The 11898-nt window shown below is 45.4% G+C and overlaps 1 protein-coding gene across 1 annotated transcript in view; it reads left to right on the plus strand.

Annotated features, from left to right (window-relative positions):
• Positions 1-11898, plus strand: part of Vps13c (vacuolar protein sorting 13 homolog C) — a 170179-nt gene that overhangs the window by 111783 nt on the left and 46498 nt on the right. The window contains exons 50-60 of the mRNA XM_023712656.1: positions 597-624; positions 1083-1330; positions 2245-2474; positions 3177-3269; positions 5614-5979; positions 6362-6448; positions 7910-8059; positions 8226-8490; positions 9232-9392; positions 10300-10421; positions 11147-11441. Coding sequence (XP_023568424.1) covers positions 597-624; positions 1083-1330; positions 2245-2474; positions 3177-3269; positions 5614-5979; positions 6362-6448; positions 7910-8059; positions 8226-8490; positions 9232-9392; positions 10300-10421; positions 11147-11441 — 2045 coding nt within the window. The remainder of the gene's footprint in view (positions 1-596; positions 625-1082; positions 1331-2244; positions 2475-3176; positions 3270-5613; positions 5980-6361; positions 6449-7909; positions 8060-8225; positions 8491-9231; positions 9393-10299; positions 10422-11146; positions 11442-11898) is intronic.

The following is an 11898-nucleotide window of genomic DNA, read 5'->3' on the forward strand; positions in this document are numbered from 1 at the left end:
TCGTTCTGGCTGTGTGCTCCACTTCTTTCTGCTGCAGGTGTTTACAGTTGAACCTTTTGTGTCTCTCTGGGAAGATGCTCTGCTCCTGAATCAGCTGGGTGGGTCTTGCCTCTAGCCTCTTTGCAGGGAGTTCTGCTGAAGGGTTCCCTGCTGGGCCTGCAGCCTGGGTCGAATGAGGATCCGCGGGCCTGGATCGTCTCACTCACTTGCCGGGCCTGCACTCTGGGTCTATTCAGGATCCTGCAGGCCCTTGGTCGTCTTACTCACTCACTGGGCCTGCGCTCTGGTTCTGTTCAGGATCCCGTGGGTCGTCTCACTCACTGGCCGGGCCTGCGTTGTGGGTCTATTCAGGATCCCATGGGCCCCGGGTCCAGTATTTTTTTACTTGGTGGTTTTCTTTGCAGAAAAACTGTATTGCTATTTACTCTTGTATTTTGTTGACTGCAGATTGGATAGTCCTAAACCCTTTATTTTCTTGAGAAATAAATGAGGAAGGACTGCTACCACACATCAACTATTTTCTCGTTGGGATCTCATGCCTGGGGATGTGCCCACGGCTCTCCACAGGGTGATAAGTGCTGTAATCTGTTCACTAGCTGGTCATCGCAACGCAGATGAGGGTGTGTAGGGACCGTCGTTGCAGACTCCTGACGAACGTGCTGGCTTGAGCCGCAGGGCTATGCTTGGGATTCAGCGTGGAGGAGGGATTCTGGAGAGAGGTTCTTTAGGGAGATACGCTTCGTTCCTTTAGTAAAGGAGTATGAGGAGGCTGTCGTACATATTGTGGGCCACGTTGGTATGTTTTGATATTTAAGTCATTTGCAGTAATGATTGTGATTTCTTTAGTATTGAATTGTAATTATAAAATATAATTGCTTAATCTTTTGAACCTTACTTAAGAATTGGGGGAATCATGTCTTGGTTGTCACTGGTTTATTATTTCCAGTTAACGCTGTCATATTTTCTATTCAGATAAAAACTAAATGGTCAAAGAAAGATTATTAAAATTCATAGGAGAACTTTCATCATTTTTATATTTAGCAGGAATAAAATAGTGAGTGATATGTGTACATATTTTTTAGGATGATCGACCGAAAGAATGACCGAGATAACAACAGTTCTATGATTGATATAAGTTACAAACAAGACAAAAACGGAAGTCTAATTGATGCTGTTCTTGACAAGCTGTACGTGTGTGCCAGTGTGGAGTTTTTGATGACTGTGGCAGATTTCTTCATGAACGCAGTGCCTCAGAGCCCAGAAAATACGGCAAAAGAAACACAGATTCCATCTAGACAGAGTCCCGCCGGGAGAGTCAAGGCAGAGAAAGGTCAGCAGGAGTTGTCTGTCGTGGAAGACAGCTTGTTGGGTATTTTAACGCAAATTATAAGCAGGAGGAAAGAGAAGTATAGGATGTGAAAAAATGAAATTAGGCTTTTAGATTTAAACGTATTTTTTGTAACCGTGTTAGTGTTTTTAAGCGAGAGCTGTGGAAAGACACACCATGAGGGGCAGGAGACTGTCCTGGGGCCAGCTGTGCCACTTGTGTTCTTTACTCATCTGGAAGTAGAATAGATTGGGGCCGGTGGTTAGAGGACTGTTATGGGGAGGGCTCTTTTAGAAAGAAGTATTTTGGATTCTGTCATCTTGAAGAGCACGTGGAGAACTACAAGGGAAGATGAGGATGTCACAGGAGTCCTTAGACTAAGCTCAGCCCTGGCCTGGGTGTGTGCACGCTGGCGCCTCTGAGCCCTGCCCTGCAGTTTTGTGTCCCAGCTGTGTAAACAGATTCAATACAGATAATAGGACTCTTGATTCTGGACCTTGGGTAAAGCCAAAGCAAACAAATGAGAACAGCTCCTCAAATTCGCTAGGGCGTTTCCCTGTCTTCCTGGCATGGCTCTCTTGGCCCCTGTGTCATGGAATCATGCGTTCTTACGTGTGGCTACCAGTGCACACCTTGATTGTGATCGGAAGAACTTCAGAACAGCACTGTTTCAGAGAAAATCAGAAATCCAAGTGGGACAATCTTTTTGGGCAGGTTTTAGATTGCATTTTCTCGCACAATTAGCGTTTATTAAATAATCATTTAATTATTAGCGTTAATCAGCCAACTCATAATTTTAGTAATTTCACCATACCTATCATATCAGAATACTGGGCACTGTTTAGTGAGTTGTTGATAATATTGTAGTCACATAAAATTTACTTTAAAATTTTCCTGGCCCATTTTTGTCTCTCCAGATGATTCTGCAAGACGAAACGTGACATTGAAAGCCATGATCACTGACCCGGAAGTGGTGTTTGTAGCCAACCTGAGCAGGGCTGATGCCCCTGCGCTGACAGCCTCCTTCCAGTGCAACCTCTCTGTGTCGGCCTCCGGGCTCGAGCAGATGATGGAAGCTTCCGTGAGAGACCTGAAAGTGCTTGCCTGCCCTTTCCTCAGAGAGAAGAGAGGGAAAACTGTTACCACGGTAAGAACTGCCCTGCAGAGCGGCAGAGACGCCTTGGAGCTGCGAGCTCGGTGGGACTCGGGGATTACTCACGCTGGGCTTTGCAGACAAGGGTGTCGAGTTCTGCAGGGGTCACCTGCAGCAGTCATTGCTGTTCATGACAGGACTAGGGACTGCCTCCAGGCTGGTTTCTTTTTATTTTTTGTCTTCTGTTGAATTTTAGTACAGGGTCATTATTTTTTAGCTATTTCTTTTGTTCACTATAGTGTATACCCAGTGAGAGAATAAGTGAATACTTAAGTTTGGAAAGAAAAATACTCACACGGAGTCATCACAAAGGCCCTCCGGTGGTACCAAGGCCGGTCATCAGGAGACATTCATTTTCCCTAACCTTACCGTCGTTGTTAGCTCATGCTTTAAATACACCCACGAGTGTATTTTGTAGAGCATATCTTTGAAAAAAAATCACAAAAAGAAACCCTTGAAAGTTCTGAATGTAGAAGTGTGTGATTAGCTCAGAATTTGGAGTGCCGGGCTTCCTCGGAGCTGCTTGAAGCCCTTCAGCAGTGCCGGTGGGCTTGTGGCTCAGAAGCACCTTCCCAAGCAGCTCTCGGTGTGCTTTTAGCAGTGCTTTCTAGTTCAAAATCCAGGTGAAGTGAGATGCGGTTTGCGTAGGTGCGTGCTACATACCAGTGAAATTGTGGCTTTCGTTTGCTTGTGTAGGTCTTACAGCCTTGCTCTTTATTTATGGAAAAATGTGCCTGGGCCTCAGGAAAGCAGAATATCAACGTGACAGTTAAAGAATTTATTATTAAGGTGAGTGCCTGCCAGATTCTTTGTGTGCAGATTCTGAAAACAGGAGCCCAACGTTGCTGCAAGGCCCATGTTTGGTGATCAGATCATCTCCAGGATTAACACATGTTTTCTTTAGTGTGAATGTTCCTGTTTTCTTCAAAAGACTACTTTTTTAATACCTACGAATGGTAGGAGTAGTTTTTCTCTGTTATATCTGCATGTGTCTATGTTGGAGGGGAAAGAAGAGGTAGAGGAAGGAGGGGTAGAGATGTGTTTGCTGTTGTTATATTTGTCATTTTTTGTTTAATGTATAGTTTGATTTTGTCTTGATAAGTATGTGATTAAATACTTTATTTAGCTTATAATATTTGTAGTGATGAATGTTGGAAATAAATTAGTGTTTGCTTTTTTTTTTTTTTTTTTTTTTTTTTTTTTTTTTTTTTTTTTTTTTTTTGTGGAACCAGGGATTGAACTCAGGCCCTTGAGCTTGCCAGGCAAGTACTTATTCTACTGAGCTGTCTCCCTGGCCCTAATGTTTGCTTTTTAAAGGATCTTTTACATTTAAAATATTGAAGAATAGTCTGTGCTGTTCTCCAGTGTCTTTCAAATCTTTAGAATTACTTTATTCCTGGGTATAAATAGGAAGTACAGGATACTTTCTTAAATCCATTTAGCTCTCTTTTGGAAGATACAGCAATGAGATGGTTAATTCCCCAGTAATGTACAATGTAAATGATGGTAACTTATAGGCTAGTGACCAGTAGTGATTGAACTAAGGCTTAAGGTAATTTCATTTGAATCATTTTCAATAACAGTGTAGTTTTGCTCAGTTTAAAATAATACTAGTTAAAGCCAGACATGGTGGTGTGTGCCTGTAACCTCAGTGTTCTGGAGGTTGAGACAGGTAGATCGCTGAGAGTTTGAGGCCAGCCTGAACAAAGTGAAACCCTGTCTTAGGAAATAAGCAACAAAAATATAGTGGATTCACTTAGATTGTGTTTTGCTAATGCATTTTCTTTCTTTCTTTGTGTGTGTATGTGTGTGTGTGTAGTAGCATAATGAATGGGGAGAAAAATGCGTTTGCATGTATTTTCTCTGACGTTAGGCTAAGTGTTAAGAGGACCTCTCCTTTTTTTGTATAAAACCTTTTTGAAGTCTTATTACACATTAAAAGATACCCTGCTTATGGCATTGGCAATATGCAGTCACTGCCTTCAGAAACGTAATGACCCACGGGGAAAGAAGCAGATCAGCATCTGCGCTTGGAATGCTAGAGGCAAGTGCAGGTGCTGCTGGGAGCACAACCGGGGCTGTTGCTTCTGACCGGGACGCAGGAGGAGCTGTCTGGCAGTGAGACAGTTGGTGGAGTGAGGGATTCACAGTCGATGGAGCTTAAATAGATGGAGAGGACAGGAGAGACTCGCCAGACAACTGGCCCTGAGCGCAAAGGCAGAAGCTTGAGAATGTTCTTGAAGAACTGAGAGGGTGGTCCCTGGTGGCCAAATGCGGTGAGTTGTAGGTCTGGGAACATTAGTTATAGGTGACATTAATAATAGTAGGAGAGAGGATTCTGGTAACAGGCAAGTCAGGAAAACAGCGTGTGCCACATCTTCTTGTGATGTAGTTGTTCCTGTTGTAGTGTGTTAGTGAAGTAAGGGTTGTGCGAAGTCAACAATGAAGCATCCTTCCCACGTCTTTAGCGCAGCATTTCTCCAACTTGGGAGCATCCTTGCTAGCTGATTAGCGAGGACTATCTCACAAGGCGCTCTGGGCATCTGAGGGTGTGAAGAAGAGTGCCGGCCGGGCACAGAAAGTGCTCAGCAGGCGCTGCTGAGTGTCACTCTGTGGTGGTGGCTGGGCCTGGGCGTGACCCCCAGCACCACAAAAAAATGAAGAATCAGTTAGGCAAAGATGTGGTCAGTGTCAAGACTAAAGTACAGCGATAGAGGTGAGAAAGTGAGCAAAGACACCCCCAGAGACGACCCGGAGCAGGGTCCTCAGGCCTTGGTCAAGCCCGGGCTTCCTGGAGCACTGCCGGCCTCTCACTATCCGGAAGACAAATGCAGACATCTGTGTGCACCTCCACGTGGCTCACCTGTCTGGTTACAGCTCTGCATTTTCGCGTTGACACTGCTTCGCTCTGAGTTGTTCAGCTTGGCTGTTGGGTCTTGATTATTGTCATGGAACGTTAATTCAGGGACTGTGAGCAGGAGTTGGTGTTGTGTGCTTAGTAGACATCCCACTGGAATGCCTGTTTTCCTTAGTTCAAATTTAATTTGTCATTTTTGGAAGTGTTGATGTGTATTTGAGTTTGCATCTGGGAAAGGATTTTTTCCTAAACTTTTCTCTGCTTTGATTTGTAAAGATCTCACCCATCATTCTGAATACAGTGATGACAATCATGGCTGCTATGTCTCCAAAGACCAAAGAGGACGACTCAGAAGATGCATCCAAGGAAATGGAAAGTCTTTGGGCTGTCAAGTCTATTGATGATTGTAACTCTTGGTTTCTTGGTGTTGACATGGCAACTGAAGCAACAGAAAATTTCAGGGAGATGGACCATCCATCGACAGAGGAAAACTGTGCTGTTACTGTGGAGTCGGTCCAGGTCACGCTGGAGTGTGGCCTTGGGCATCGAACCGTGCCCTTATTATTGGCAGAGTCTAAGTTTTCGGGCAGTGTTAAAAATTGGACTTCTCTATTGGCTGGGACTGCAGACATGACCCTACAGGTATGGAGACGCCCTGAGGGCTGCCAGGTGCACTACTTGGAGGCAGAACCGCAGCGTTGACGCTGTGTAGGTTTTGTTTGTTCTGTTCTGTTCTGGCTTGGTTTGCTTATGCATGGCTGGGTTAGATAATAATATGAATAGATGAATATTCTAACACTCCGTTTTGCATGTATATGTGTGGTCACTGTTTTTAAGAAATCTTGTGCTAAATAGTTTATGACAAGAAAGTAAGGTGCTAATAGGAAGTGCATTCTGTTTACGTGTGCTTTTCGCATCTGGAAGAGCCTGTTGGCAGGCGTGTTACAGAACTCCTTTCTGCTGGCTAGAGAATTGTGTAGTGGAAGCTGAAAGACCGACCTTTTGTAACTCTGTGCCCTTCCAGGTTCACTACTATAATGAGAGCCACGCCGTGTGGGAGCCGCTGATCGAGCGAGTGGAGGGGAAGAGGCCGTGGAGTCTGGAGCTTGAGGTAAGCACAGACTAAGGTGCTCTTGCGCGGTCGTTGACGCTTCCTGCGCGGTCACGGTCAGGGTGCGGGCCAGCACCTGGAGCCCTGGGGGGCACCGCGAGCTCTCGCATCCTTTTGTGTGTACATGCAGACGTTACGTCTTGTAGTTATTTTCGTCCTCTTGGGAATGTGCGGTGTTCCCAGGAGACTCCGGGAGCGGGACTCTGCAGTGCCTTGTGGAGCAGAGCTGAGAACTCCCCTGTCTTCTCTTCAGCCTGCACTAAGAGGATTTATTCATGTCCCTCATTTCACTGCTGACAGTTTATAATTTTCATTAAAATGTTTTTTATATTAGCATATAGCTTAGATGAACATTAGAGTTTTCCCCAGTTTTCACTTTAAATAGAGTGTGTGTTGGCACATGCCTGAAGCTTACGTAAATGAAGCTCTCTGAGATAGTGATTTTTAAGAGTAAGACTGAAAGTCTTAAGAATTGCTACTAACTCATGAGCTCGCTCGTCTCGTCTCTCCTTGGTGCTCTTGCGAGGGCTTCCAGCCCCGGAATATCCCATGTGGGTGCCCTCACGGAGTTGTTGCACATTGGTGCTGACAAAGGAATGTGTTTGTTCAAAGGGAGAAGTCACCTAATGTGTGTCTCGTGGCCTCTGAAATAGAACTAGTACTTCTGGCTCCCTCCCTGGATAAGGAGGCTAGCCAGAAATTGTTTACATGAATGCGGTATTGCAGTAGACAGAAGCTGCTGCTGGTCGAAACCTTGTGATGCTACTGAGCTATAGGCATGACTGGTAAAAAGTAGGAGACGAGAAGCTGTCCTTTCCAGGCAGTACCTCCATAGGGACGGATTTAGACCTTAGGGCCTTCTTCAGTTACTAACAACTCACGGCTACTAGCGAGTCAGCGCTGAGTGCCTGCAAAGGTGTGGGGTGGATGCTGTGCCGGGGGCCGAGTGCAGCTCACAGCATGGGGAGGGCTGCGCAAGGGGTGGGGTGCAGCTCACAGCATCTGGGGGCACTGCAGGGAGACGCAGCTCACAGCATCTGGGGGCACTGCAGGGGGTGGAGCACAACGCACAGCATCTCCTCGCGGGGAGGAGGGACACTGCACGGGGCTGGGCGCAGCTCACAGCATCTCTGGGGGTGGGCGCTGCGCTGGAGGTGGGGCGCAGGGGGTGGGGCGCAGCTCACAGCATGGGGGGGATGCTGCACAGGGGGTGGGGCACAGCCCGCAGCATCTGGGGGGGGCGGGACACTCAGGGGCGGCGCGCAGCTCACAGCATCTGGGGGGGGTACTTAAGGGCCCGGCGCTCCTCCATAATGCGGTAAAGGGATGCTCTGCATATTTTGAAATGATACTTTTGAGGAGCCTTACTATAAAGCAGCCAGTTTGGGAGAATCCATCACTCCTGACTTTTATGTTTGTTATTAACTGACTGAGGAATTTTTATGTTATTTGTCTTTGTAGGTAAAGAAGAACCCGATCCAAGATAAAAGTTTGATACCAGGAGATGATTTTATTCCTGAGCCCAAAATGGCAGTTTATATTTCTTCAGCAGATACAATGAATATAACAATATCTAAAACTTGTCTTAATGTTTTCAACAATTTAGCAAAGGTATGTTTGGCTCTTACTTGGAATATTTCAAGTAAGAATTTAAGAATGAAATGTGCTGTATGCATGCTTTTGTCATAAAAAATAGTTTCTGAATTGCAATCGTGGTAAAATGTTTGAAAGGAATGTCCACTTCGTAAACACTTCATGGCGATGCTTTGTTTTTCAGGGTTTTTCAGAGGGTACCGCTTCTACTTTTGACTACTCTTTAAAAGACAGGGCTCCGTTCACGGTCATGAATGCTGTGGGTGTGCCCGTTACGGTGCAGCCCAGCTGCAACCTCAGGGTCCTGGGCTCCCCAGGGAAGAGTGGCATTTACAGCGTGGATGCCGCCCAGAGCCTGGAGCTGGACTATGCTGGCGCGGAGCCGTCGCCGCACGGGAAGCTGTCTGCGCTGAGCCGCCAGGAGAGCGCCTTCTTCACGCTGACCTTCGGTACGCTTGTTTCTCCTCAGGAGCATCTGAGCAATTGTTGTGGCTTATTTTTGATAAAATATGGAAAAATACTTTGCTGCATACATATTAGGAAAAAACACTTCTAAAGACTTGGATTAAATAGTTGGTACTTGTTTCTTGTTTTCTTCTAACCTTGAGAAAATTAAGCCTGATTGCGAGGTGTCTTACAAAAAGGAACCTTAGACAAATGGGTTATATCCGTACTTAGCCCGTTACATTACGTGGTGTGCCTTAAAAGGGTGAAAGTCCAGGAAGGAGAGGAAAGACTGTAGTCAGAAGTCCCGCAATGTCGGACGTGATAACTATTTCAAGGAAGATTTTTTTTTTTTTAATGGAACCGGGGATTGAACTCAGGCCCTTGCGCTTGCCAGGGAAGTACTTAATCTACTGAGCCATCTCCCTGGCCCCCAAAAGATTGTTGTTATGTATATAATTAAGAGATTAATAAGAAATCAGTTGCATTTTGCTTGTTTTCATATATTTAAGCTGAATACCTCAATTTATCTTGGGTCAGAAGTTTTATTTCAGTAATTTTTTTCTTTTCATTAATTATTATTATTTTTTTAAAACCTTGTATTTTAGAAAAGCATTTTATGGTGATTATTTCCAAGCATAAGGAGAAAAATATTCTTGTCTGAATTCTGTCAGGATAGTTATTCTGAAATACAGAAACATTGATAAGTAAATGCTGAGAGTGTCTTCACTTGTGCTCTGCCTCAGTGCCACACGGGTATACAGAGGTGGCCAATGTCCCCGTTGCCAGGCCTGGACGGCGGCTGTACAGTGTGCGGAATCCCAATGCCGATTGTTCTGATGCGGTCTTGGTGCAGATTGACGCCACGGAAGGGAATAAAGTCATCACTCTCCGTTCTCCTCTGCAGGTAAGTCTTGAAAGTGAGGTGAAGCCGTTCAGTCGCACTCATTTTGGAATGTAGTAACACTTTGTCATATCAATGAGCTGATGTAATGTGTACGCCCTAATTTGCTTTTGAAATAGTGTTTAAGTGTTTGATAAAATTTTTTAAATTTAAAGCCCATTTTAATATCTCTTTAAAATTAATGAACTTTTTTGCGTATTTCTTTTAAGAATTGATGAAAAATTGTAATTCAAGTTGGCTGTCAAAATAGGATCCATTCTCATTGTGTGTGACTTGGGGATGTATTTTTGAGCATGTAACAAGTACTGTTAGAATGAACTATTTTCCTGAAAACAGTTCCAGCATTTTAGTGGTATAAATGTTTCCTTTTCTACTGCTAAGGCTTTGCATACATTTTTTCTTTCTTGGATACTACTTTAGGTTTCAGGATATGATCAACAAAAGAACATTCCTTCCTACCTATGGTCTAAGATGAAAAACGGAGTGCTCTGCTATTTCTGTCTCTTGGTTTGTTAGCGAGCCTCATGTGTTCTGTACCGTGCCCAGAAGGGCGAGCTGTCGCGCTCATCCTCGGCTGTCCTCTTGTTTAAGCATTAGCAGCAATCGTAATGGAGAGTGTCGCTGAATCTTCAAAGAACAATACTGTTTGGGTGATCGCGTTACAGACTAAGATGAGCATTGGTAGGCGGTGTACAGATTATGTGAATATCTGAATTGAAACTGCTGGTTAAAGTTGTCTTAATACGTATGTAGCCTTTACATGTCCTGAAGTGTTCAGGTGCCTAGGGAAGCACCTTCCAATATTGGGCTTGCGCCACGTTAGAGATAAAAGTAGTTGTGTACAACTAATCATTTTACTTTTAATTTACATATGTTTATAAAAGTAATTATATGCATTTTTGTCCAACAGATTAAAAACCACTTCTCCATTGCATTTATTATCTATAAATTTGTGAAGAACGTTAAGCTGTTGGAGCGCATTGGAATAGTCAAACCTGAAGAAGAATTCCATGTCCCTTTAGATTCGTACAGGTAGATATGTCTTTAAATATACTAAGTTTTTAAAAATTCTCCATATGCATTTTACTTTTATGAGTTGGAGATTAGCTATCTGGAAAATATAAACTTCCTATAATTTTTTTTTTTTTTGCGGAACCGGAGATTGAACTCAGATCCTTGCGTTTGCCAGTCAAGCGCTTATCTTACTGAGCCATCTCCCCAGCCCCTATAATTATTATTTAAAATCATATAAAAGCATTTTGAAGACAGTTCATTCTGTAGAAAAATTGTTTATATGCTTTATCAAATGAAAAAGCTTTTGATGGCTTAGACTTACCCGAAGTCTGTGTTTAATAGAGTGTCTTATATGTGAAATGAAAGCATTTTTAAGTCTCCTTTGTTTATAGGTTTGTTTTTTTCCCTCAGAATGTTCTTATGGGAGTTGTTAGCTATGAGACCTTTTTTTGTTATCCAGAGAATACAAAATAGTTAAAAAAAAATACTCAGAAATGATACCGAATGCCTCGAACAAAACGATAGGCATTCGACAGTGGTTGCTGCATTGCGTAATGTCGTCCTCGGGTTAGTTGCTCGGACTTCCAGCTGCGGGACCGTGCGCTGCTCGGCCTCCGGGAGCCAGGGCTTCCCCACCTGTGAAGCGAGCCAGTCGCTGCCTGCTGGGAGGCGCCTGAAGGCTTACGAAGTCCCTTCTCACGCTCCCCGCGGTCCGACCTACGGGCGGGTCTCTCCTTCTGCAGGTGCCAGCTGTTCATTCAGCCGGCCGGTGGCCTAGAGGGTCAGTACACCGCCTCCACCACCTATATCCCCTGGAGGGAGGAGCTGCACAGAAGCAGCCGCGTGAGTGGCAGGCTGCAGTGTCCCTCGGCGCAGCGCAGCTCCCTGCCACTTGTCGTGAACACGGTGGCCGTGCCCGACACGCTCAGCCACGTCAGCGCCCACGGGGAGGAGTGGAACCCAGCCTACGTCGTGCACCTCCACCCCTCGCTCACACTGCGGAACCTTCTCCCGTATTCTCTCAGATACTTACTTGAGGTGTGTCTCTTGTTTGGGTTTGGATTTCAGTGTTCCACAAAGTGAATTCTAGTTTGTTTTAGGGTATTTTAGTCGAAGTTGTGTTTTATGTAGCATCCTTGACACGTTTAATGTTGTTAATGAAAGCACGACTTGAAATAGCATGTGTTTGTGTCAGCACTCTCTTTGGTTGGACGTGTTTAGTCCTACAGAAGCTGTGACTGGTGACCCCTCTTTGCTAGTGAGGAAACAGTCCTGCGGAGGTGAGTGGCAGGCCTGACCTCAGCTGGCTGGGGAGAGCGGGGGCTCAGCGGGCCAGGGGGGAGCGGGGCTCAGTGGGCCAGGGGGAGCAGGGGCCCAGCGGGCCAGGGGGAGCAGGGGCCCAGCGGGCCAGGGGGGAGCTGGGGCTCAGTGGGCCAGCGGGGAGCTGGGGCTCAGCGGGCCAGGGGGAGCTGGGGCTCAGCGGGCCAGGGGGAGC

Source organism: Octodon degus, unplaced genomic scaffold (assembly GCF_000260255.1).
Source record: "Octodon degus isolate 3935 unplaced genomic scaffold, OctDeg1.0 scaffold00026, whole genome shotgun sequence".
In the NCBI taxonomy this organism is placed as follows: domain Eukaryota; kingdom Metazoa; phylum Chordata; class Mammalia; order Rodentia; family Octodontidae; genus Octodon; species Octodon degus.